Genomic DNA, 27,536 nt, shown 5'->3' on the forward strand with positions numbered 1-27,536 from the left:
CAACTTTCACAACTTCTTTAACGCTTTCTTGATCCGCGCAAAAAACAGCAATATCATCAGCGTAAGCAAGCACTTTTACTTGCGCCGACAGAAGAGTGAAACCGCAGATCCCATCATTGTGCAACAGTGATAACAGAAAAGGCTCAAGGTAGATCGCAAAGAGCAAAGGCGAGAGCGGGCAACCCTGCCTGACCGAAGAACACACAGGTACAGGTTCAGTCAGCTGTTTGTTCACTATAATTCGGGTAACACAGTTGTCGTACGCCATCTGTACACCTTGTATTATCACAGAGCCGACGTTGGCATATTCTAGAATGGCGAAAAGAATGTCGTGCGACACTCGATCGAAGGCCTTTGCAAGGTCAAGCTGTATCATGGCAACTCGGCCCCCGAAGGCATCGCAGCATTCAAGAACAGTTCTGGCAATGTGCACATTTGTTCCAATGGTGCGACCTTTAATACCGCACGTTTGGTGGGGCCCTACAAGGTCCTTTATGACCTTTTGCAGTCTGTTGGCAAGAATCTTCATAAACACTTTATAGTCAACGTTAGTTAGGCTTATCGGCCGATAAGCCCCAACGGACAGAAGTTTAGCCTGGTCCTCACTCTTGGGTATTAAAACCACGTGTGCTGTTTTAAATGATGGTGGCATTTTCTTTGTCTCATAAATTTCGGTGAAGACGCAGTGGAGAGCTTGGGTGAGTTCGGCTTTGAACTTCTTATAAAATTCACTACCTAAGCCGTCAGGACCGGGAGATTTTCCGGCACTCAGCTCTTCGATTGCTCTTCCCACTTCGCTTACGCTGATTGGTACCTCCAGCCCGTGTTTTATATCGTCTCCTAGTTTTGGCATACGGGACAAGAACGTGTTTGCAAACCCCTCTTCTTCAAGCCGTCGCCGCCCAAGCAATTCCCGATACTGCTCAACAAACGCCAACTGAATCACTTTGCTATCATTCGTTACCTCGTTTCTGTACCTGATTTGTCTTACTTCGTTCTGAGTCGCGTACTTCTTTTCGTCACTAAGCGAGCGTTTAGTAGGTACTTGGTCAAGCCAGAGACGTTCAGCACGGGCCCGTATCATGGCAGCTGTATACTTGTCTTTTTCGATAATCTCAAGTTTACTTTTTGTATCTCTTATTTCTTTCTTATATCTTCCCGGCTGGGAACTTTCCAGGCTTACGAGCAAGTCAAGTTGGCAATGTAGTTCTTTTTCTTTAACACGTTTATCGTGGCATATGATGCTTGCCCTTTCAATCGCGTTTATTTTCACTTGTTCTTTGAAATCTTCCCACCTAATTACCCAGTTCCCAGGCTCTGCTGATAGCAATGCTTTAATGCATTCATTAACTTTAATGTCAAAGCCTTCATCCTCGAGTAATTGTGCGTTAAACTTCCAGAGGTCCCACGAGAAACGAGAGTTCTTGTCTTTGTTCCCCAGGGTAAACGTAACTAAGCTGTGGTCGGTAAAAGACATGTGTTTTACCTCGTAGCTATTGCACAAAGGAATCAGATCAAGCGACACATACGCTCTGTCAAGTCTCGCGTGACTTTCACCCTGGAAGTGAGTAAAATGCGGCGCTACCGAAAGAACTTCAGCAACATCATCTAAACCATTTTCTTGCACAATCGAATTCAACAATTCCGCACTTTTGTCACGAAGGAGTCTTTTTGTAATTCTATCCTCTGCTTTACAAACGCAGTTAAAGTCGCCCAAAAGCACAATTAACCGCTCACAGCACACATATTGTTCAACGCGCTCAAAATTCCTTGCGCTCGTTCTCCCTGTTAGGAGCATACACGCAAATGACTCTCCATAGCAAATTGCAATAAAAAAAATCCACTACAACCAAACGGCCAGTTTGACACACAGTTAAATTCTGCTCGACAATCCCCAGAGAATTCCTAATAAATACAGCACAACCGCCCGATGTGCCAGAAGAATGGCACACACAAACATTGTAGCGTGCCGTAAAAGGCTGCACCATAAGGTCCGCCTGTTCCTGTCTTTCGACTTTCGTCTCCTGTACGGCTATTATGTCTAGGTCATTATCAACGAACAGCCGGCTTAGCTGGTACTGACGCTTCTTGGAAGCCAGTCCCCTGACATTAATTGTTGCAATGCGCAACGCTCTAAGAGGTGTAGAAGCCATCTAGTTTAGGTACAGGAGCCATATGGTGTATACCTCGGGACACAAGGCGACGGTGCGGGTGACTTGTATAATCTGAGGTGCTCGATGGGTGCGGTGCCGGTAATCCAAAGTCTCTTGCACAAGTGCCTCTTGCGTATGGACTGGAAAATCAGCCCATGCAGTCCGTTACCGAAAAAGGCCATCTCACGCCCACAGAAACCACTCACAGGGCACTCACTCCAACTAAGGCGGCGGCTTAGCCGCCGCTCGTTGATCGGCCTGTACATTCGGCCGCGGTTTCAACGTCGGTCGCCTGACACCAACAGTCTTCTGCGGCGGCTCGTCGCCTTCGCTCACTTTGGGCTCTCCATTCGCACTGTGCTCGTGCGGTCGCTTCCCTGCTTGGTTGCTGGTTGATGCATGTGACACTTCCATGCTGTCACCATGCTGGAGAACGACGGGAGCTGACGCCCCACCGCTCAAGACTTCGTCCGTTGGTGCCTTGACTTCTGCAGGCTGCGCTACCTGTTGCTGCCGCTTACTGCTGGGCTCCTCTACGCTTGTGGATATTTCCGTAGGGGGCACAGCAGGGGCCTTCTCCACGCTGTCCCCTGCCTCTGCTGCAGCGTCTTCCGCGTCAGCCTCGTCCATGACAAGTTCGGACGAAATGTCAGTGTTGACTGGGACGGCAGCACTCGCGTACGTGCGTACGCAGCTGCTTTCTTCGTGCCCGTAGCGACGACAGGCGCCGCATCGTGGAACCTTGCACTCACGGCGAATGTGCCCAGTACCGTGGCAGCGCAGACACAGCGGAGCTCTGCCCGGTACAACCACGAGAGCCAGCTCACCGCCAACCCTGACTTCGTGAGGGAGGTCTTCCAGCTTCACGCCAGGGTTCATTTTCAATGAAACCAAGCGTGTCGTCGACCCCTTGCTGGCGACACCCTGGACGCGCCACCGCTCCTTGGAGACTTCGCTCACCTTGCCGTACGGAGCAAAGGCTACCCTCACGTCTTCGTCGGGCACGTTGTGCAGCAGCCAGTGCAGCTTGACGCGGACGTCCTGGTTTGCCGGGTCGATGACGAGACAGCGGCGGTCCTTGACTTTCAGGTCTCCGGCAGAAAGAATTTTCGTCACCGCTTCAGCACTCGCGAAAGTAACAGCCCATACATGGCTCATGCGATACGCCCCCAAGGCGATAACCTCGGGGAGCAGCATCAGCTGAGCCAGCGCATCCCTGAAATCTTCGACCCGATAAGGACGGGCCCGCACGTCAGCGTGCAAAAAAAACTGTGTTCAACACAACACGTCCTGTAGGAAGGGTAGGCAGAATCACCTGATATTCTTCATCCGAGGCAAAAGCCCTGTTTCCGCGGCCAGACATGACCGCTGTAGCTGCTCCAACGGAGCCCGTCATCGCACGTCCGTCACGCTCGGTGGCCGGAAGTCGAATCCTACTGGCCACTATACTAACGAGGAGAGACGGGAGGAGGCACCCAACAGCGTTGGCCATGGCAGAGGAGCGTACTACGCCTGCATATAAATAAAAAAAAAGAAAAAAAGCTCCCCGTCAGGAAATCGAACCCCGGCCTCCCGCGTGTCAGGCGGGGATACTGGCCACTATACTAACGAGGAGAGACGGGAGGAGGCACCCAACAGCGTTGGCCATGGCAGAGGAGCGTACTACGCCTGCATATAAATAAAAAAAAAAGAAAAAAAGCTCCCCGTCAGGAAATCGAACCCCGGCCTCCCGCGTGTCAGGCGGGGATACTGGCCACTATACTAACGAGGAGAGACGGGAGGAGGCACCCAACAGCGTTGGCCATGGCAGAGGAGCGTACTACGCCTGCATATAAATAAAAAATGAAAGCTCCCCGTCAGGAAATCGAACCCCGGCCTCCCGCGAGACAGGCGGGGATACTGGCCACTATACTAACGAGGAGAGACGGGAGGAGGCACCCAACAGTGTTGGCCATGGCAGAGGAGCGTACTACGCCTGCACAGAAATAAAAAAAAATGTAAGCTCCCCGTCGGGGAATCGAACCCCGGTCTCCCGCGTGACAGGCGGGGATACTGGCCACTACACTAACGAGGAGAGACGGGAGAAGGCACCCAGGCCGTGGCAGAGGAGCGTACAACGCCTGCATCGAAATAAAAAAAACTGTAAGCTCCCCGTCGGGGAATCGAACCCCGGTCTCCCGCGTGACAGGCGGGGATACTGGCCACTATACTAATGAGGATTTTTTTTCTTTATTACCGGTATGATCACATTCAATGTACAGACAAAACACACCAGCCAGTCTTCGGTTGGAGGAGTAGGGTTAAAATATCTTCAGGCACACCAAATCATCAAATACATTAATCCACTCAGGGGGTCAGGTAACGGCTGATAGACTTCTCTCATGTAGATCATATGCTGGATGAAGTTTTCGCGTACAGAGTGAACAGTAACATCAGCATGGCGGACTGCCATTCGGGTTTGCCAGACTGTGGAGGCCCACTAGCATCAACATATCAAAGGGAATGCCTTCATCACATTTAACTGGGAGAAACCGGATCCCGTATGGCGTTATTGGCAGTTGTTCCTTAAGGGTTCGCTGCAGAATGTCCCAGTGGAATATAGGGTCCCAACAGTCAATAAATACGTGTTCAATAGTTTCTGGTTTTTTGCAGAGTAAGCAGTTGATTGTCCAGGGTACAATATCCCTTTCTGATCTAGCCACGCTTTTACAGGTAATGTGTTCGTGTGCAGCTTAAAGAAAAAGGATTTGACAGAAGGCCTTATCGGCATTTTTCTAACCCGTTTTAAAACGTCCTTTCCTGGGCCACCACAGTTAACAGACCTGTACAATGGTGTCGGCAATAGATTTGCAATTAAGTCCGCGTACAGTTTCTTCTTCGTGACAGAACATAGGTAATCCATTGAAAACATTGCATGCAACATGCGGGAAAGAAACAACAACTTCATGAAAGTAACCAGTCACACGGCGACATCTTATATCACTTGTAGCCACAATAAATTCAGGGAGCGCTTTCGCAAGTCGCACTTGTATGACTGTGCGCAAAAAACTGTCGCTGTGGTCCCGCAGAAAAAAAAAACGCGACACAATCTGTCTGAAAAACAAATGAGAAAGACCTAGGCCTCCATCGCGGACTTTGCGAAAAAGGTTGGCACGACTCACCCTCTCCCATGTTGAGCCCCATATAAACACAGCAAAAACCCAATGCATTTTCTGCACATTTGTGCGGGCCATAAACAGCACTTGCAACACATACCAAACTTTAGCGATTAAAAACAAATTGCAAGCAGAGGCACGCGAAAACATTGAAAGGCCGCGACCCTGCCAGTTTCCTGTCCTCTCCTTCATATTTTCCGTTGCGTCGCTCCTGTACCTTGCTGGTTCCTGGTAGTGCTCGAAAGGCACACCGAGGTACGTCGTAGGTGTGCCCGTCCATGTCATACAAGCAAACCTTTCTGGCTTGATGTCCCAGTTACCGTGCCATATACCAACACTCTTTTCCCAGTTTATCTCTGAGCCCGTTAGCTTACAGAAAGCCTTAGCAAGGTTGACCACTTCTAACACACTCTCGCGATCTTGACAAAATACGGCTATGTCATCAGCATACGCCAACAGTTTTACCTCCGTAGAATGCACTTTGAAGCCTCGTATTGATGTTTGGTGAATTACGGCTAAACAAAAGGGTTCGACATATATAGCAAACAAGAGGGGAGACAGTGGGCATCCTTGCCTTACTGAAGATTGCACTGGGACTCTTTCTGTTAATGACTTATTTGTTATGAGCTGGGTACAGCAATCTCGATAGGCCATCATTACACCGTCTAAAATTGTGCTGCCTACATTTGCATGCTTCAATACGCAGAAGAGGACCTCGTGTGACACCCTGTCGAAAGCTTTCGCCAAATCTAGTTGCAACATGGCAACTTGGCTATCCATGTCGTCGCAGCATTCTAACACATTTCTTGCTACGTGAGTGTTCGTGAAAATCGTTCGCCCTTTGATGCCACATGTTTGATGCGGCCCAACTAAGAGCTTGATCACCCTTTGCAGCCGCTTCGCGAGCACTTTCATAAACACTTTGTAATCGGTGTCCGTAAGGCTGATAGGCCTGTATGAACCTACTGACAGCAGCTTGTCACGGTTATCCGTCTTAGGGATCAAACAGACATGAGCAGCTCTGAAGGACGGGGGCACTTGCCTTGTTTTATACGCCCCATTGATAACGCGGTGTAACACACATGCCAGTTGATGGGCGAAAACCTTGTAAAATGTGGCTCCCAAGCCGTCTGGTCCAGGGGACTTTCCTGCCGGCAATTCGCCAATAGCGGCCTCGATTTCGCGAACACTTATCTCTTCCTCAAGGCTGTCTCTGACATCGTGTGCTATCTTTGGCAGATAAGTCATGAATTCAGTAATGAAAGTGTCGCTTACACGAGTAACGTTGCTAAACAACTCGCGATAATATTCCACGCACGCCTGCTCTATCTTTTTCTGCTCGCCCGTCACCTCGTTCTTATAGCGGATCTGTTTGATTTCATTTTTTGATGCATACCTTTTCTCGTCACTAAGAGAGCGTTTATTCGGTCCTTCCCCAAGCCATAATCGTTCACCCCGGGCACGAATCATAGCTGCCTTATATCTTTCATTGTCTATCAACTCAAGTTCACTTTCGGATTTTTTTATTTCGTCTGCCACTTTTTTAGGCTCCAAAATCACTGCGTTTAGCAAGTATTCTAGTTGGCGCTGAAGATCTTTTTTATTCTTCATCTCATTTCGACGCTTGATGCTTGCTCTTTCAATCGCTGCCATTTTAACTTCATTTTTGAATTGTTCCCAGGCAGTCGAATAGTTTTCTGGCTGATCATTCACTAGCCGCCCTAGTTTTTCCTCAACTGCTTCAACAAAAGGTTCATCATTGAGGAATTTAGCGTTCAACTTCCACAGGTGCCAGTTAAATCGTGGCTGCTTTTGCTTATTGCCAATGTTGAAACTCACAAGGCTGTGATCAGAGAATGAAACAGGCATAACGTAACTATTGCAAAGGGGAATTAGAGCGAGGGACACGTAAACTCTGTCAAGCCTTGCTTGACTACCTTGTTGGGTGTGAGTGAACTGCGGCCTATCCTCAGAAAAGCAAACGCAATTAAAGCCTCCCAGCAGAATAAGATGCCTTTCACAAGACAGATACTGATTAAGGTGTTCAAAGAAAATACATCTCTCACTGACATTGTTCGGGGCATAGACACACACCAGACGCCACTTTTCTCCCGACAACGAAAAATCCAAGACGATGAGGCGACCATTTTCAGACACAGTAATCATTTCCTCAATAATCCCCACACTTTTGCGTATCAATACAGCACAGCCAGCAGATTTTCCAACGGCATGGCATACACAGACATTATAAATCGTTGTGAAAGGTGACACCATATGATCAGTCTGCTCTTGTTTTTCCACCTTTGTTTCTTGTACCGCAATTAGATCTAGCTCATTCTCCATGCAAAGGCGACTAAGCTGGTATTGCCGTCGCCTTGCAGCCAAGCCCCTAACATTGATTGTCGCTATGCGTAGCGAAGAATTTAAGTTATTTGCCATTTTGAATCAAGCAGCATGGTACCAATGATGTCATCAGAAACATGACTGACATTTTTCTATCACTTCTAAGGTGAAGAATAACAACATGACATACCAAAAAGAAGTCCAGTAACGTCTTCAGCCGTACGTCGAATGTGTCGCTCGTAGCTTCAGTGATTCCGTCCATTTCGAATCCGTAGTAGCCCGCCACCTTCGACGACACCAAGTTTGTGTGCTAAGTGGGCGTCACCGTCGAACGCCTATCCGGCGGGATTTTCGGTTGCGGGCGCAGCGTCGGTCGACGCACACCCGGCGTCTTTGGCAGGGGCTCATCGTTGTTCGGCTCGCTCGGTTGTCCATCCTGGGTAGCTAACTCGTCATGAGTTCTCTTCACCACCGCACCACTTGTGCCTGTCTCGCTGGCGTCCATTGCCTCAGCTTTATCCGTAGCAATTCTTCCGTCGTGCGAGCTTAGAGAGATTGCACCCGTAGTCGTGTTCGTCGCAGTGGGCTCCGGTTCAGAAGCGGTGAGAGACGGAGAATCACTGGCCTTGGACTTGGGGTCGCCTCCGGACTTCTCTTCTGGAGACTTCGCGTCCTCGCCGCTCTTCTCCTCTGCTCCTCACGAAGCTTCCTCAACTTCGGCTTCATCCTGCAGCAGGTCGTTGACGTCTAGAACCCTCGCGGCTTTCTGCGTGACAGAAGCATACGTCTTCACGCACTGCTCTTCTCCGTGGCCGTATCGCTGGCATAGTGCGCAGCGCGGCACGCAGCAGTCGCGTCGAATGTGGCCGGTATTGCGACAGCGCAAGCATAGCGGGGCCCTACCGGGCACCACAACAAGCGCCAGTTCACCTGCAACACCGATCTGATGGGGCAGGCCATCCACTGTCACGCTCGTCTTCAAATTTAAGGCCACCAAGCGGTCGAGGACGCTTTGTCTTGCACACCTTGAGCACGCCAACGTTCACGGGAAACGTCCGTCACTCTGCCGTATGGCAAAAGCGCCGCCCGTATGTCATCGTCCAGTACGTTGTGAAGCATCCAGTGAAGCTTGGTACGCAAAGCTTGGTTGTTAGGATCTATCACAACGCACCGCCTTTCCTTCACGGTCAATTCCTTCAAAGCCAAAAGCTTATGCACGCCGTCTCCGTTTTTGAAGGTTACCGCCCATACATGACTCATCTGATACGCCCCCAGGGCGATAACTTCAGACAGTAGGCCTAGGCTAGCCAGTGTGTCACGGAAGTCTTCTACATGGTATGGCCTTTCACGCACATCGGCATGCAAAAAAAGTGTTCAAAACAACTCGCCCTGTAGGTAGCTGAGGCAAAAGCACTTGATAATCCGGGCCAGAAATCCTGTTACCGCGGCCCTGCTGGGCCGCTGAAGCCGCTCCTACGGAGCCCATGACACACACGTCCGTTCGCCTCGGCGTCCGAAACTCGGCCTGCGGGGATACTGGCCACTATACTAACGAGGAGAAACGGGAGGAGGCACCCAACAGTGTTGGCCATGGCATCGTTAAACATTGTACATAGCACCGGGGCAATTTCATGCTTAAATTCTTTATGAAATAGACCATGCTTAAACTCTTTTATGCTTAAATTCTTTATGAAGCCTATGGAATAAACTTTTTGCCTCCGTCTTTTGGGACTTCTCATACGGTACTCATACCGAAAACTGATGATATAGAGAAATTAAAATCTGTTACCGCATATCGACCGATAGCACTCACTAATGTGGACTACAAAATTTTTATGAAGGTATTGGCGCGAAGACTACAGACAGTGATAATGGATATTGTTGGACCCCACCACACATGTGGAATAAAAGGGCGATCGATTTTTTCCAACATTCACAAAGCACGCAGTGTACTTGAAACCTGCGATGAAATTAATGGGCGGGTGGCCATGCTTCAGATTGATCTCGAAAAAGCTTTTGATTGTGTTTCTCATGAAATCTTGTTTTCTGTTTTAGACCATGTGAATGTCGGTTCAGTTATCCGCGAGGGTGTTGCCCTGGCGTATCGAAACTGCACGACAAGATTTATTGTTAACAAGTGCCTGGGGGCCGCCATTAGCGTGCAGCGTTCGGTGCGTCAGGGCTGCCCCCTCAGCCCTCTCTTATTTTGTATTTACATCGAAACACTGTGTAGGAAAATATTAGAAGACAATAGTATTAATGGCTTTAGGTTGCAAGCTGCTGAAGTTAAGGTGCTGGCGTATGCTGACGACGTTGCTGTATTCACGGTTGATCAGGAGAGCATAAGCGAAGTTGTCGGGTGTGTACGCGAGATCAGCGAAGTCACCGGTAGCGGGGTTAATTGGTCCAAATAACTCGGACTCTGGCATGGATGGTGGCCATCCCACCCGGACCATTTTGCCAACGTACCGTGGGCGACGACACCGGGCAAGTATTTGGGCGTTCCGCTCGATGCTTATCGCGAAAGCGAGGAGTATTGGAAACCGCAAACGAAAGAAGCACGTGACAGAGCTGGAAAATGGAGAGGCACCAATCTCTCCATTTTCGCCAGAGCTACAGTCTGCAACCTGTTTTTTATTAGCAAGCTCTGGTATGTGATGCAGGTTTTGCATTGCTCTCGGGTGCACATTCAGAAGTTACACCGGATTTTTGCCGTCTTTATATGGGCTTCCGAATGGGAACGTTGCAGCCGAACGAACCTGTTCTGGCGGGTAAAAGACGGGGGGTTAGGGCTAGGGCACCTCTTTTTAAGGCAGCTGGTGAACCGTTTTTTTGTTTTTTCGCGACGTCTCAGACCCGTTCTTGCGCACCGTGTGCCAGGTGAGGCTGCGGCGATTGCTGCCCGAGTTTGTTGTTACCACAGAAGAGCTCTCGGGTGGAATTTTTGGTTACTACAAAGAGATTGTAGCAAGTGTTAGGTTTCTTTCAGCGCGTTTTTCTAGCGATTATTTGTATAAAACTAAAAGAAAGAAGTTGTACCATGATCTTTGTGATATTATTTTCCCAGAGCCTATGTACAGGGCCTTGTACAGTGGAGGTCCTGGAGCTGATGTTTTAAAAAGGGTAAAGAAAATGCAGGTGCCACCAGGAGTAAAGACCTTCTTTTTTAAATTACACACCGGGACACTCCCAGTTAAAAAGTTTTTGGAAGGAAAGGATTTCTTTTTACCGTGGGGATCGAACTGCTTAATTTGTAAACAGCCCGAAACAATAGACCATGTTTTTTTTGCATTGCTGGGAAGGGGTTTATTTTTGGGATGTGTTACAAAGGACAATAAAGAAAGAGCTACCACTTGACGCGCAGGGAATTCGTTATTTAAGCACCGACAATGAGGATGGGGTACCATTTGATCTCATAATGCTCTTGGGCCTCCAATGTATATGGCGCTCCAGAATGGCAGGCTGTTATTGTGACAAAGACGCACGACCTGGCTGAATTTATTTTCGGGAAAGAATGGACTGCTTTCTGGCCATCCAGAAAGCAGCTGCGGAGCCTCCCGAGTGGCTCTCGAGGCTAGAGCCGCTCTGTATGCTTCGTGAATTTTAGAATGACGAAGCCAGACTCATGCTGGCTGACCACGACAGTGTCTTATGTACATAGTGTTTTGTGTGTTTTTTGTTGAATGTTATGAGCCAAAGCCAGGCAATAAAGAAAAAAAAAGGCGGGGATACTGGCCACTATGCTTACGAGGAGAGACATGAGGAGGCACCCAACAGTGTTGGCCATGGCAGAGGAGCGTACTACGCCTGCACAGAAATAAAAAAAAATGTAAGCTCCCCGTCGGGGAATCGAACCCCGGTCTCCCGCGTGACAGGCGGGGATACTGGCCACTTTTTTTTTCTTTATTGCCTGGCTTTTTTTTTCTTTATTACCGGTAAACAATACATAAAAAATCTCTAGCCACACTTTGGCCGAGACAATGGGTTAAAACTTTTTCATGTTAATCAGTTCATCCATAACTGCCACCCAGTCCGGCGGCTGGGGTTGACTGCGGAGAACATCTCTCAGGAAAACTGCACTTTCTATAAAGTTTTCTCTCACTGGTCGCACATTTGCGTCGGCGTGCCTGGCCGCCATTCTCGTTTTCCAGATGCTGTGGAGGCCCAGTAGCATAAACATGTCGTAAGGAACCTCCTCACTTTCTATAGGTAGAAACCGGATGCCATAAGGAGTTACAGGTAGTTCTTTCTTCAATGTTCTTTGCAAGATGTCCCAGTGGAAAACCGGGTCCCAGCAGTCGATAAACACATGTTCGATGGTCTCGGGTTTTTTGCAGAGTATGCAGTCGGTGGTCCAGGGCACAAAAATGCCTTTATCGTTTAGCCATGTTTTCACCGGAAGGGTACCGGTATGAAGTTTAAAGAAAAAGGATTTCACAGTCGGTCTTACCGGCATCTTCTTAACTCGCTTTAACACATCTTTGCCTGGGCCTCCGCAGCAAAAGGAACGGTATAAGGGAGCAGGTATAAATATATCTAGCAAATCTTTGTACAGTTTTTTCCTGGGTACAGCAGATAGATACTGTGTAGAAAAGTGAGCGCTCAAAGTGCGAAAGACTGCCACAACTTCACGCAAAAAACCTGTTACAGCACGATTCGTGGCCGGGTAACTGGACACAACAAATTCCGGCAACACGTTGCCTAAGCGCATCTGCAACATTGTGCGCAACAAGGGATCGGCTTGATCACGTAAAAACAAAAATCTTGAGACAACTTGCTTCAGAAACAAATTAGAAAGACCAAGGCCGCCCCTTTTGACCGGAAGGAACTGATTAACTCGACTTGTTCGCTCCCAATTTGAGCTCCAAATAAAGACAGCAAACACTCTATGCAGCTTCTGCAGGTTTGCTCGGGTAATGATCACGAACTGCAATATATACCAAATTCTGGCTATTAAAAATACATTGCACACACTTGCGCGCGCGAAAACAGAAAGGTCACGTCCTTTCCAGCCATCCGCTTTTCTCCTTGCACTCTGCGTTATCTCACCCCACAACTCCGTACTGCTTTTATAGTGCTCCAAGGGTACCCCCAAGTACTTCGCAGGGGCGGTCGTCCATTTCATGTTAGCAAACACGGCAGGTGTGCTGTCCTAATCACCGTGCCAAAAACCTATGCACTTATCCCAGTTAATTTCGGACCCAGTCTTTTTGCAATATTCCCCCGCAACTTTCACAACTTCTTTAACGCTTTCTTGATCCGCGCAAAAAACAGCAATATCATCAGCGTAAGCAAGCACTTTTACTTGCGCCGACAGAAGAGTGAAACCGCAGATCCCATCATTGTGCAACAGTGATAACAGAAAAGGCTCAAGGTAGATCGCAAAGAGCAAAGGCGAGAGCGGGCAACCCTGCCTGACCGAAGAACACACAGGTACAGGTTCAGCCAGCTGTTTGTTCACTATAATTCGGGTAACACAGTTGTCGTACGCCATCTGTACACCTTGTATTATCACAGAGCCGACGTTGGCATATTCTAGAATGGCGAAAAGAATGTCGTGCGACACTCGATCGAAGGCCTTTGCAAGGTCAAGCTGTATCATGGCAACTCGGCCCCCGAAGGCATCGCAGCATTCAAGAACAGTTCTAGCAATGTGCACATTTGTTCCAATGGTGCGACCTTTAATACCGCACGTTTGGTGGGGCCCTACAAGGTCCTTTATGACCATCTGCAGTCTGTTGGCAAGAATCTTCATAAACACTTTATAGACAACGTTGGTTAGGCTTATCGGCTGATAAGCCCCAACGGACAGAAGTTTAGCCTGGTCCTCACTCTTGGGTATTAAAACCACGTGTGCTGTTTTAAATGATGGTGGCATTTTCTTTGTCTCATAAATTTCGGTGAAGACGCAGTGGAGAGCTTGGGTGAGCTCGGATTTGAACTTCTTATAAAATTCACTACCTAAGCCGTCAGGACCAGGAGATTTTCCGGCACTCAGCTCTTCGATTGCTCTTCCCACTTCGCTTACGCTGATTGGTACCTCCAGCCCTTGTTTTATATCGTCTCCTAGTTTTGGCATACAGGTCAAGAACGTGTTTGCAAACCCCTCTTCGTCAAGCCGTCGCCGCCCAAGCAATTCCCGATACTGCTCAACAAACGCCAACTGAATCACTTTGCTATCATTCGTTACCTCGTTTCTGTACCTGATTTGTCTTACTTCGTTCTGAGTCGCGTACTTCTTTTCGTCACTAAGCGAGCGTTTAGTAGGTACTTGGTCAAGCCAGAGACGTTCAGCACGGGCCCGTATCATGGCAGCTGTATACTTGTCTTTTTCGATAATCTCAAGTTTACTTTTTGTATCTCTTATTTCTTTGTTATATCTTCCCGGATGGGAACTTTCCAGGCTTACGAGCAAGTCAAGTTGGCAATGTAGTTCTTTTTCTTTAACAATTTTATCGTGGCATATGATGCTTGCCCTTTCAATCGCGTTTATTTTCACTTGTTCTTTGAAATCTTCCCACCTAATTACCCCGTTCCCAGGCTCTGCTGATAGCAATGCTTTAATGCATTCATTAACTTTAATGTCAAAGCGTTCATCCTCGAGTAATTGTGCGTTAAACTTCCACAGGTCCCACGAGAAACGAGATTTCTTGTCTTTGTTCCCCAGGGTAAACGTAACTAAGCTGTGGTCGGTAAAAGACATGTGTTTTACCTCGTAGCTATTGCACAAAGGAATCAGATCAAGCGACACATACGCTCTGTCAAGTCTCGCGTGACTTTCACCCTGGAAGTGAGTAAAATGCGGCGCTACCGAAAGAACTTCAGCAACATCATCTAAATCATTTTGTTGCACAATCGAATTCAACAATTCCGCACTTTTGTCACGAAGGAGTCTTTTTGTAATTCTATCCTCTGCTTTACAAACGCAGTTAAAGTCGCCCAAAAGCACAATTAACCGCTCACAGCACTCATATTGTTCAACGCGCTCAAAAAATTCCTTGCGCTCGTTCTCCCTGTTAGGAGCATACACGCATATGACTATCCATAGCAAATTGCAATAAAAAAAATCCACTACAACCAAACGGCCAGTTTGACACACAGTTAAATTCTGTTCGACAATCCCCAGAGAATTCCTAATAAATACAGCACAACCGCCCGATGTGCCAGAAGAATGGCACACACAAACATTGTAGTGTGCCGTAAAAGGCTGTACCATAAGGTCCGCCTGTTCCTGTCTTTCGACTTTCGTCTCTTGTACGGCTATTATGTCTAGGTCATTATCAACGAACAGCCGGCTTAGCTGGTACTGACGCTTCTTGGAAGCCAGTCCCCTGACATTAATTGTTGCAATGCGCAACGCTCTAAGAGGTGTAGAAGCCATCTAGTTTAGGTACAGGAGCCATATGGTGCATACCTCGGGACACAAGGCGACGGTGCGGGTGACTTGCCTAGTCTGAGGTGCTCGATGGGTGCGGTGCCGGTAATCCAAAGTCTCTTGCACAAGTGCCTCTTGCGTATGGACTGGAAAATCAGCCCATGCAGTCCGTTACCGAAAAACGCCATCTCACGCCCACAGAAACCACTCACAGGGCACTCACTCCAACTAAGGCGGCGGCTTAGCCGCCGCTCGTTGATCGGCCTGTACATTCGGCCGCGGTTTCAACGTCGGTCGCCTGACACCAACAGTCTTCTGCGGCGGCTCGTCGCCTTCGCTCACTTTGGGCTCTCCATTCGCACTGTGCTCGTGCGGTCGCTTCCCTGCTTGGTTGCTGGTTGATGCATGTGACACTTCCATGCTGTCACCATGCTGGGGAACGACGGGAGCTGACGCCCCACCGCTCAAGACTTCGTCCGTTGGCGCCTTGACTTCTGCAGGCTGCGCTACCTGTTGCTGCCGCTTACTGCTGGGCTCCTCTATGCTTGTGGATATTTCCGTAGGGGGCACAGCAGGGGCCTTCTCCACGCTGTCCCCTGCCTCTGCTGCAGCGTCTTCCGCGTCAGCCTCGTCCATGACAAGTTCGGACGAAATGTCAGTGTTGACTGGGACGGCAGCACTCGCGTACGTGCGTACGCAGCTGCTTTCTTCGTGCCCGTAGCGACGACAGGCGCCGCATCGTGGAACCTTGCACTCACGGCGAATGTGCCCAGTACCGTGGCAGCGCAGACACAGCGGAGCTCTGCCCGGTACAACCACGAGAGCCAGCTCACCGCCAACCCTGACTTCGTGAGGGAGGTCTTCCAGCTTCACGCCAGGGTTCATTTTCAATGAAACCAAGCGTGTCGTCGACCCCTTGCTGGCGACACCCTGGACGCGCCACCGCTCCTTGGAGACTTCGCTCACCTTGCCGTACGAAGCAAAGGCTACCCTCACGTCTTCGTCGGGCACGTTGTGCAGCAGCCAGTGCAGCTTGACGCGGACGTCCTGGTTTGCCGGGTCGATGACGAGACAGCGGCGGTCCTTGACTTTCAGGTCTCCGGCAGAAAGAATTTTCGTCACCGCCTCAGCACTCGCGAAAGTAACAGCCCATACATGGCTCATGCGATACGCCCCCAAGGCGATAACCTCGGGGAGCAGCATCAGCTGAGCCAGCGCATCCCTGAAATCTTCGACCCGATAAGGACGGGCCCGCACGTCAGCGTGCAAAAAAACTGTGTTCAACACAACACGTCCTGTAGGAAGGGTAGGCAGAATCACCTGATACTCTTCATCCGAGGCAAAAGCCCTGTTTCCGCGGCCAGACATGACCGCTGTAGCTGCTCCAACGGAGCCGTCATCGCACATCCGTCACGCTCGGTGGCCGAAAGTCGAATCCGGGACTTTTTTTTCCTTTATTGCCGGTCTCCGACAGTGCGCAGTAACACATGATGATACGCAGAAATAGAAACAAAAAATAAGGCAGACAAAAATGCCGCAGCAGTCAGCTTTGTACTGACGTTGTCATATTACAATTCTTTCAGCGCTGTCAAGGCCTCTACTCTCGGCAGCCACTGTGGTACAGGCTCAAGCGACTTCTGCACTTCAACAAATCTCGCTATACTCTCGCGAAAATACATCCGTGCGGGCCTCGCATCCGGATCACAATGGAAACCGGCCATGCGGGAAGCGCCATACAGAGGGGAGTCCGGCCAGCATTATAAGGTCGAATGGAATTCCGTCTTCATTGTTTATTGCTAGGTATCTAATGCCGTGTGGGTCCAGTGGAAAATATTTTTTGACCGTTCGCTGCATTACATCCCAAAAGTACACACCTTCCCAGCAATCCAGAAGAACCTGATCTAAAGTTTCGGACTGTTTGCATATCATACAGTCAGCTCCCCACGGTAAGAAAAAGCCCCGTTGCTCTAGGAATTTCTTTACTGGCAGAGTTTCAGTGTTTAGCTTGAAGAAAAAGGATTTCATTCCAAGCGTCACCTGCATTCTCTTTACCCCTTTTAAAACATTCTGACCGGGTTCTCCACTATGCAAGGCTCTGTACAATGGTTCCCGAAAAATGCTGTCACACACATCTTTATACTGTGTTGTTCTTTTCACTTAAGAAAGATAATCAATCGAAAAACGCGCCGACAAGAATCGTACACTAGTCACGACCTCCTTGAAAAAACCTGAAATGGATCCAAGCATCACATTTGTGCCAACAACAAAACTAGGCAACGCACCTCTTAATCTAACTTGGCACACTGTGCGTAAAAAAGGATCGCTCGTGTCACGAAACACATAAACCTATTAACGAGCTGTCGCACAAAGAGATGCGACAGGCTAAGACCGCCGTCTTTCACCCTTCTGAACAAGTTCGTTCGACTACACCTTTCCCATTGCGATGCCCATATAAAGGTGGCGAACACTCTGTGTAGCCTTTGCACATTCAGCCGCGAGCAGTGCAGTACCTGCATCATATATCACAACTTACTTACAAAAAAAAAGATTGCACACTGTGGCCCTGGCGAAGAAATAAAGGAGAACCCCCTTCCACCTGTCTGCTTTTTCTCGTGTTTCGTGCAGCTGGCTTAGCCAGAGGTCGTCATTGTTTTTGTAGCATTCCAGAGGGACACCTAGGTACTTCGCTGGGGGGTTCACCCACGTCACGCCAGCAAATGTGTCTGGGGTTGTCGGCCATTCTCTATGCCAGAATCCCAGGCATTTACACCAGTCAATTAAACTGCCCGTGAGATCCCGGAAACACTTCACTACTTCAACCGTTGCTGTAATACTTCCTTTGTCGATGCAGCATACGGCGACATCATCGGCATATGCTAAGAGCTTTACTTCAGAAGCTTGCAGTTGAAACCCGCGAATCGAATCATTCTGAATAATAGCCAAGCACAGTGCTTCAATGTAAAGACAAAATAAAAGTGGGTTGAGTAGGCAACCCTTACATACAGAACGCTGCACGGCAATGGGGGCCCCCAGACTCTTGTTTATGATAAGCTGCGTGGTGCAATTCCTGTACGCTATGGCCACTCCATCTTTGATAATCGAACCGACATTAAGATGATCGAGAATAGCGAACAAAATAACATGTGGGACACAGTCAAAGGCCTTCTCTAGGTCGAGCTGGAGAACAGCGACACAAGCTTTCATGATGTCACAGCACTCAAGCACGCACCGCATCTTATGTATGTTACGTCACTATAGACCTGCCCCTGATACCCCATGTCTGGTGGCAGCCTACTAGGTCTTTAATCACTGTTTGGAGTCTTCTCGCTAAAACTTTCATTACAATTTTGTAGTCAACATTAGTTAAAAAGATTGGTCTGTAATATGTCACCAGTCTAAGTTTTTCTGCGGCATCAGTCTTAGGTATAAGAACAGTGTGTGATGTACTATAACACTGTGGTAAAACTTTCATGTGGTACGCCTCATTGAACACTATCGTGAGCACTGCAGCCAGCTTTTCTTTGAAAAACTTATAAAACGAGGCGGATAAGCCATCGGGCCCAGGCGACTTTCCGTCATTTAAGTTTTCAATTGCTAGGCACACTTCACTTTCACTTATTGGTCGCTCCAAGAATTCTCTTATCTCATCCTCCAGTCGCGGCATATGGCCAAGAAATGTCTTTTTAAATCCGTCCAAGTCGGCATGATGAAACGCAAATAGCGCCTGATAATGCTCAGAAAACTGGCGCCGAATGCCCTCGTTATCATTCACCACGACGCCATTCCGCTCTATCTCGGCTATGTGGTTTCGTCGGGCGTTTGTCTTTTCAATCCCTAAAGCCCGCTTCGTAGGTACCTCGCCTGCTTTCAGTGAATTTGTTCGTGCACGCACCAGCGCACCGCGATAGCGCTCTTCTTCGATCAACTGCAGTTTCTGCTTTACATTCCTGGTATCATCTTTGAAAATGCCGGGCGTTTTGCACTCCTCTGCTATCAGTTTCTCCAATATTGGGCGCAGCTCGGTTTCCTTCATTTTTTCTTGGAAACGAATCGCACTGGACCTCTCAATTGCTGTGACTTTAATCTGCTGCTTGCATAGTTCCCACTGCTGACCCAGATTAAGGCTAGTGTTTGGTTTTATTCTGTTAATTTCTTCTAATGCTTTTGTTACAAATTGTTCGTCGCCAAGTAGCATAGAGTTCATTTTCCACATGTCCCATACGAAGTGTTTCAGTTGTTTCTTTGTTCCTATTGCGCATTTAACGAGGCAGTGATCAGTAAAACATATTGGTTCCACATCGTAGCTACGGCACATCGGGATCATATCCAGAGCAACGTATATGCGGTCCAGGCGTGCATGGCTACAACCCTGGAAATGAGTACTTTACCGCGCATGCACTCTGTAGGCATTCAGCCACATCTGCTAATTCCCCTTCGGCAACGACCTCAGCTAATAAGTCCGTACTCCTGTCTCGAAAAGCTGTGCAGCTGGTTTTGTCCGCAGAAGTCAGTACGCAGTTAAAGTCCCCCATAATAATGAGGCGTTTCTCAGTCATCATGTACTGCCTAACATAAGCAAAAAAAATTATGTCTTTCCTCCAATGTGTTCGGCGCGTACACACAAATCTCTCGATATTCCGCGTTACACAGAAGGAAATCACACACTATTAATCTTCCAGACGGGCATGACATAATGCTTTGAACAGTAAGACCGGGCAACTTTTTCAAAAAGAGTACACATCCTGCTACTGGCCACTATACTAACGAGGAGAGACGGGAGGAGGCACCCACCGGTGTTGGCCATGGCAGGGGAGCGCACTACGCCTGCATAGAAATAAACAAAAATAAAAGCTCCCCGTCGGGGAATCGAACCCCGGTCTGCCGCGTGACAGGCGGGGATACTAGCCACTATACTAACGAGGAGAGATGGGAGGAGGCACCCAACAGTGTTGGCCATGGCAGAGGAGCGTACTACGCCTGCATAGAAATAAGAAAAAATGAAAAAGCCTCCTAGAACGCGTTTGCACGGAAAGGCAGCTCATCGTCTTAGGTGACTTCAACTGTGTGCTAAATGCTCGCGATAAGTCAAGCATCCGGGGGTTTCGAGACAGGAGCACTGAAGTGTTGATCAGAATTATTGATAACGGAAACCTCGAAGATGTGGCTGAATGTCTTGAGGGTGCGCGGGCAGTGAAGTTCACCCATTTTCAGGGCTCAAGCCATGCACGGCTGGACCGCATTTATACATCAGTTGACCTTGCCCCTGTATGCAGCCAGTACGAAGTTGTGGGAGTGTCCTTCTCAGACCACTGTTTAGTTGAGTGCTGCCTCGGAAGTGTCAATCGAAGCAAGGCATTTTCATGGGAAATGCGGAAGCTAAACAACACGCTTCTTCGCGACGATGTCTACTACCGAGCAGTAAAGGATGAAATAGGAAAAATAAACCCGTGCAAGAACCTGAAGATATGGCAGCAGTGGGAGTTAAGCAAAGAATCTTTAAAAATCAAAGCAATAGAAAGGGCCACTTGTATACGGTATAAGGAAAAACAAGACGAAGCTGAGTTAAAGGCACTACTGGAAACGTTGCTGAAGCAGGAATGCAAGGCGCCTGGGAAATGGATTGAAGATGTCAGGAAAACCAAGCAAAAGATAGAACTCATGGAAGAACGGCGTTCTCGCGGAGCACTGGTGAGGGCGAGGGCGGAAGACACAGCTGCTGGCGAAGCGCCATCAAAACGTGCTCTCGGTTTAGAAAAAGCCCACGCTGAAAGTAATCATATCGATAAAATAGAATGGGGGGGTATCTTATCGGCAGACAATGACCACATCGAAGCAGCCTTTACACAATTCTACCAGAGGCTTTTTTCGTGGCATCCGGCAGACGCAGTTGCATTTAAGCATCAGTTTCTTGGTGCAATGCCACGGCTGGACGAAGAAAGGAAAAAGAAAATGGAACTAGAAATAACTGAAAACGAAGTAGGGCGTGCGATAGATGAATTAAACCTCGGAAAATCACCAGGACCAGATGGATTCAGTGCGGCATTTTATAAAGAATTTAAGCATGAAATTGCCCCGGTGCTATGTAGAATGTTTAACGAAGCCTATGGAATAAACTTTTTGCCTCCGTCTTTTGGGACCTCCCATACGGTACTCATACCGAAAACTGATGATATAGAGAAATTAAAATCTGTTACCGCATATCGACCGATAGCACTCACTAATGTCGACTACAAAATTTTTATGAAGGTATTGGCGCGAAGACTACAGACAGTGATAAAGGAAATTGTTGGACCCCACCAGACATGTGGAATAAAAGGGCGATCAATTTTTTCCAACATTCACAAAGCACGCAGTGTACTTGAAACCTGCGATGCAATTAATGGGCGGGTGGCCATGCTTCAGATTGATCTCGAAAAAGCTTTTGATTGTGTTTCTCATGAAATCTTGTTTTCCGTTTTAGACCATGTGAATGTCGGTTCAGTTATCCGCAAGGGTGTAGCCATGGCGTATCGAAACTGCACGACAAGATTGATTGTTAACAAGTGCTTGGGGGCCCCCATTAGCGTGCAGCGTTCGGTGCGTCAGGGCTGCCCCCTCAGCCCTCTCTTATTTTGTATTTACATCGAAACACTGTGTAGGAAAATATTAGAAGACAATAGTATTAATGGCTTTAGGTTGCAAGCTGCTGAAGTTAAGCTGTTGGCGTATGCTGACGACGTTGCTGTATTCACGGTTGATCAGGAGAGCATAAGCGAAGCTGTCGGGTGTGTACGCGAGTTCAGCGAAGTCACCGGTAGCGGGGTTAATTGGTCCAAATGCCTCGGACTCTGGCATGGATGGTGGCCATCCCACCCGGACCATTTTGCCAACGTACCGTGGACGACGACACCGGGCAAGTATTTGGGCGTTCCGCTCGATGCTTATCGTGAAAGCGAGGAGTATTGGAAACAGCAAACGAAAGAAGCACGTGACAGAGCTGGAAAATGGAAAGGCACCAACCTCTCCATTTTCGCCAGAGCTACAGTCTGCAACCTGTTTTTTATTAGCAAGCTCTGGTATGTGATGCAGGTTTTGCATTGCTCTCGGGTGCACATTCAGAAGTTACACCGGATTTTTGCCGTCTTTATATGGGCTTCCGAATGGGAACGTTGCAGCAGAACGAACCTGTTCCGGCGGGTAAAAGACGGGGGGTTGGGGCTAGGGCACCTCTTTTTAAGGCAGCTGGTGAACCGTTTTTTGTTTTTTCGCGACGTCTCAGACCCGTTCTTGCGCACCGTGTGCCAGGTCAGGCTGCGGCGTTTGCTGCCCGAGTTTGTTGTTACCACAGAAGAGCTCTCGGGTGGAATTTTTGGTTACTACAAAGAGATTGTAGCAAGTGTTAGGTTTCTTTCAGCGCGTTTTTCTAGCGATTATTTGTATAAAACTAAAAGAAAGAAGTTGTACCATGATCTTTGTGATATTGTTTTCCCAGAGCCTATGTACAGGGCCTTGTACAGTGGAGGTCCTGGAGCTGATGTTTTAAAAAGGGTAAAGAAAATGCAGGTGCCACCAGGAGTAAAGACCTTCTTTTTTAAATTACACACCGGGACACTCCCAGTTAAAAAGTTTTTGGAAGGAAAGGATTTCTTTTTACCGTGGGGATCGAACTGCTTAATTTGTAAACAGCCCGAAACAATAGACCATGTTTTTTTGCATTGCTGGGAAGGGGTTTATTTTTGGGATGTGTTACAAAGGACAATAAAGAAAGAGCTACCACTTGACGCGCAGGGAATTCGTTATTTAAGCACAGACAATGAGGATGGGGTACCATTTGATCTCATAATGCTCTTGGGCCTCCACAGTATATGGCGCTCCAGAATGGCAGGCTATTATTGTGACAAAGACGCACGACCTGCCCGCATTTATTTTCGGGAAAGAATGGACTGCTTTCTGGCCATCCAGAAAGCAACTGCGGAGCCTCCCGAGTGGCTCTCGAGGCTAGAGCCGCTCTGTAGGCTTCGTGAATTTTAGTATGACGAAGCCAGACTCATGATGGCTGACCACGACAGTGTCGTATGTACATAGCGTTTTGTGTGTTTTTTGTTGAGTGTTTTTTGTGTAAATGTTATGTGTCGCAGCCAGGCAATAAAGAAAAAAAAAAAAAAAAAAGAAAAAAAAAAGAAAAAAAAAAAAAAAAAAAAAAGGGGATACTGGCCACTATACTAACGAGGAGAGATGGGAGGAGGCACCCAACAGTGTTGGCCATGGCAGAGGAGCGTACTACGCCTGCATAGAAATAAGAAAAAATGAAAGCTCCCCGTCGGGGAATCGAACCCCGGTCTCCCGCGTGACAGGCGGGGATACTGGCCACTATACTAACGAGGAGAGATGGGAGGAGGCACCCAACAGTGTTGGCCATGGCAGAGGAGCGTACTACGCCTGCATAGAAATAAGAAAAAATGAAAGCTCCCCGTCGGGGAATCGAACCCCGGTCTCCCGCGTGACAGGTGGGGATACTGGCCACTATACTAACGAGGAGAGATGGGAGGAGGCACCCAACAGTGTTGGCCATGGCAGAGGAGCGTACTACGCCTGCATAGAAATAAGAAAAAATGAAAGCTCCCCGTCGGGGAATCGAACCCCGGTCTCCCGCGTGACAGGCGGGGATACTGGCCACTATACTAACGAGGAGAGATGGGAGGAGGCACCCAACAGTGTTGGCCATGGCAGAGGAGCGTACTACGCCTGCATAGAAATAAGAAAAAATGAAAGCTCCCCGTCGGGGAATCAAACCCCGGACTCCCGCGTGACAGGCGGGGATACTGGCCACTATACTTTTTTTTTCTTTATTGCCGGTATTTGACCCACATGAAAAGAAAGCACATATTCATACATAAGCACTAAAACACAATCAACATCTTTGTTAAAATAACGGCCGCTCAGCTTGTGCGGTCACGCTCATGCTAAAATTCCTTCATCGCCAATAATAACTCAACACGTGACAGCCACTCTGGACTACATTCCAGCATCTTTTTCTCCTGAACAAAGTTGCTTATGCTTTCTTTGAAATATTGACGTGCCGGTCTTGCATCGAGATCGGCGTGCCTTACTGCCATTCTGCATTTCCAAATACTGTGTAGGGCTATTAGCATGATCAAATCAAATGGGGTACCGTCATCACTTTCAATTGGCAAGTAGCGAATTCCGTACCCATCAAGCGGAAATTCTTTTTTGATTGTGCGCTGAAGCACATCCCAAAGGAACACAGCATCCCAGCATTCAAGGAACACATGCTCAATTGTCTCCTCCTTTCTGCATATTATACAGTGAGTACCCCAGGGAACAAAAAAACCTTTTTCAGCCATCCACGGTTTGACAGTCAGAGTTCCAGTGTGTAATTTGAAAAAGAAAGTCTTAACACCAGACGGGACTAACATTGCCTTAACACGCTTTAGTACCTTGTTACCTATACCTTCCCTGTAAAGGGACCGATATAAAGGCACGGGGAGAACCACACTACAGAGGTCTTTATACAGTTTTTTCCGGTTGACTTCACTCAGGTATTGGAGTGAAAACCGCGCCATCAAAAACCTACATGAAACCACAACTTCGCGTAGAAAACCATGCACTCCACCGGGCATACTGCCAGCAGAGACAACCATATTAGGCAAGTGCTTCCCCAGGCGAAGTTGACAGACAGTGTGTAGAAACGGGTGCTTAACGTCCCGAAGAAATAAATACCGATTGACAACCTGTCTCAAAAACAAATGTGACAAACTGAGTCCTCCATTTCGAACTCGTAGAAATAAATTGGTGCGGCTTGATCTTTCCCAGGAAGATGCCCACACGAACACTGCAAACACCCGATGAAATTTTTGGATATGAACCCTGGAGCAATGCAAGACTTGAAGGACATACCAAAGTTTGCTCACTAAAAATATGTTGCAAATTGTGGCTCTCGAGAACATTGACCAATTCCATCCATTCCATTTATTCACTCTTTCCCTCATTTTATCCACTTCACTCCTCCAGTAGGCTTCGCTGTCTTTGTAACACTCAAGAGGAACTCCCAAGTATTTAACAGGTGTCGTAGTAAATCTCATGTTGGCAAAAGTGTCTGGGGCCTCCGGCCAATCCCCGTGCCAGAATCCCAGGCACTTACTCCAGTTTACCGCGCTGCCACTGGCCGCACAAAAACGTTTAACACACTTGACAGCCTGTGTTACACTGTCGTAATCATTACAAAACATGGCTATATCATCCGCATAAGCCAACAGTCGGACTTCTAACTGATGTAGTTTAAAACCGCGCATACAATCGCTCTGTATAACGCTCAAACAAAATGACTCTATATACAAACAAAACAACAGTGGCGAAAGAGGGCAACCCTGGCGCACCGAGCGTTTGACTGGAATGCGTGAACCCACAACCTTGTTGACAATTAGACTTGTCGTGCAATCCTGGTACGCCATGGCGACCCCGCCTCGAATAATTCTACCCACATTCACATGATCTAGAATGCACAGAAGAATTTCATGAGGCACCCTATCGAAAGCTTTCTCCAGATCAATTTGGATCATTGCCACTTGTGTGCCCATTGCGTCGCAGCACTCAAGGATACTACGCGCTACATGTATATTTGAGAAAATAGATCGGCCTTTAATACCGCACGTTTGATGCGGCCCCACCAGGTCAGTAATGACTGTCTGCAATCGCTTAGCCAAAATTTTCATCATTATCTTATAGTCTCCATTTGTGAGGCAAATTGGACGGTAAGAAGTTACTCTGCGCAATACAGAGGGGTCTTCTGATTTCGGTATAAGAACAGTGTGGGAGGATGTGAATGAAGGCGGCAGTACATTGAGATCGAATGCCTCATTATAGACAGCAGCTAAAACTGGTGAAATTATTCTTTTTAGACGTTTATAAAAGGCTGAGGTCAGACCATCCGGGCCCGGAGACTTCCCCGGCTGCAAGCTTTCAATAGCGTTTTTCACCTCCTCTACTGAGATAGCTGCCTCCAATAGTTCCTTCGTACTGTCGTCTAGGCTGGGCATCAACAAAAGGAAGTCCTTCTTGAAACGATCAATGTCAACTGAGCAGTTGGCAAATAACCCACTGTAGTGCTGGAAGAAAGCGCGCTCAATATCTTCTGCTGTGTCACTGACTTTTCCACCAACTTCAATTTCCACTATCTGATTGCGCCGCGCGTGCCACTTTTCTGCGCCCAACGCTCTTTTTGATGGAACTTCCCCCGCTATCAGCTTTTCAGCTCTCGCTCGCACCAGAGCACCGTGGTATCTTTCGATGTCGAACTGTTCTATTTTATGCTTTAGTGCGCGAATATCATCCATGAACATGCCGGGTCTACTACACTCTTCACTGATCAATTTTTCCAAGTTTCTGCGCATCGTTTTTTCCTCTGCCCCCTTTTGTCTGCGTATAGCGCTCGCCCGCTCCAATGCTTTCATTTTAACTGTCTGCTTGAAGTTCTCCCATTTTTCTCTGCACGTCGTATTACCCATATGTTTCATTGCATCAACTTGCGTCGTCACGTCTGCCATAAAAATTTCATCATCCAGTAATTTTGAATTCAATTTCCATAACTGCCACTCGAAGCTTCTTTTCCTTTCTTTCGTGCTTGCTACTAGAAAACTGACTAAGGAGTGATCAGTAAATGAAACAGCGCTCACTCGGTACTCCTTGCAAAAGGGTACCAAATCAAGGCTTACGTATGCTCTATCCAAACGAGCGTGGCTCGAAGCCTGAAAATGGGTGTACTGTGTATTTCTTCCACCACCAAGGCATTCAGCCACATCCGCCAAACTACTGTTCCCTATTATTTCATTTAGGGCAGTCGTGCTTGCATCCTTGTACGGTCGGGTGCTAGTTTTGTCCCGGGATGAAAGAACGCAGTTGAAATCACCAATAAGAATGACCAACCTATTACACTGGGTATACTGTTTTAGCTGTTCAAAAAACCTGCACCTTTCCCCGGCAACAGTCGGCGCATACAAACAGATTACACGCCACTCCAAGGACGATAACAAGAAATCACATACAATAAACCGTCCTGACGTGCATGACGTAACGGCTTCTATTTTAGCTCCTAGACTATGTCGGACCAACAATGCGCAGCCTGAAGAATATCCCACGGAATGGCTCACAATAGCACAGTATCGCGCTACGAATTGCTGCACCATGCCCCCGGTTTCCACGTCGCCCTCGACCTTCGTCTCCTGCACTGCTAGAATGTCAAGGTCACAGTCGCTTAACAGGCGGTACAGTTGACTCTGCTTCCTCCTTGAGGCAAGCCCTCGGACATTTAATGTTGCCACGCGAATGGACTTATCCATAGTCATCATAGCAAGGCGGGAAAGAAAACCGGGGGCATGGCGCTTACCTCACAATTGCGGTTTGATCCGGAGTGTGCTAGCACAGGGCGGTCCTCACGGCGGCATAGGCGGCGTTTCCGCCGTCTTGCGCGCCGCCGAAGTGTTCGGCAGTGGTCGAAATGAAGGACGCCGTCCA

General features: G+C 48.1%; 1 protein-coding gene and 4 non-coding genes across 5 annotated transcripts; all 5 read right to left on the bottom strand.

Annotated features, from left to right (window-relative positions):
* Positions 1 to 4,155: 4,155 nt before the first annotated feature.
* On the bottom strand, positions 4,156 to 4,227 carry TRNAD-GUC (transfer RNA aspartic acid (anticodon GUC)). Its single transcript has one exon. It is a non-coding gene; the product is annotated as a tRNA-Asp (tRNA).
* Positions 4,228 to 8,348: 4,121 nt separating this feature from the next.
* LOC144102465 (uncharacterized) lies at positions 8,349 to 16,394 on the bottom strand. The gene is made up of 2 exons (XM_077635730.1): positions 15,554 to 16,394; positions 8,349 to 8,581 (listed from the first exon to the last, which is right to left on the bottom strand). The coding sequence occupies exons 1-2, from the start codon at positions 16,392 to 16,394 to the stop codon at positions 8,349 to 8,351; spliced, it is 1,074 nt and encodes a 357-aa protein (XP_077491856.1).
* Positions 16,395 to 23,318: 6,924 nt separating this feature from the next.
* Positions 23,319 to 23,390, bottom strand: TRNAD-GUC (transfer RNA aspartic acid (anticodon GUC)). The gene has a single exon. It is a non-coding gene; the product is annotated as a tRNA-Asp (tRNA).
* An 81-nt stretch (positions 23,391 to 23,471) lies between these two features.
* On the bottom strand, positions 23,472 to 23,543 carry TRNAD-GUC (transfer RNA aspartic acid (anticodon GUC)). The gene has a single exon. It is a non-coding gene; the product is annotated as a tRNA-Asp (tRNA).
* An 81-nt stretch (positions 23,544 to 23,624) lies between these two features.
* Positions 23,625 to 23,696, bottom strand: TRNAD-GUC (transfer RNA aspartic acid (anticodon GUC)). The gene has a single exon. It is a non-coding gene; the product is annotated as a tRNA-Asp (tRNA).
* Between the last annotated feature and the right edge of the window lie 3,840 nt (positions 23,697 to 27,536).

The sequence above is a fragment of the Amblyomma americanum genome, chromosome 8 (assembly GCF_052857255.1).
Source record: "Amblyomma americanum isolate KBUSLIRL-KWMA chromosome 8, ASM5285725v1, whole genome shotgun sequence".
Lineage (NCBI taxonomy): Eukaryota > Metazoa > Arthropoda > Arachnida > Ixodida > Ixodidae > Amblyomma > Amblyomma americanum.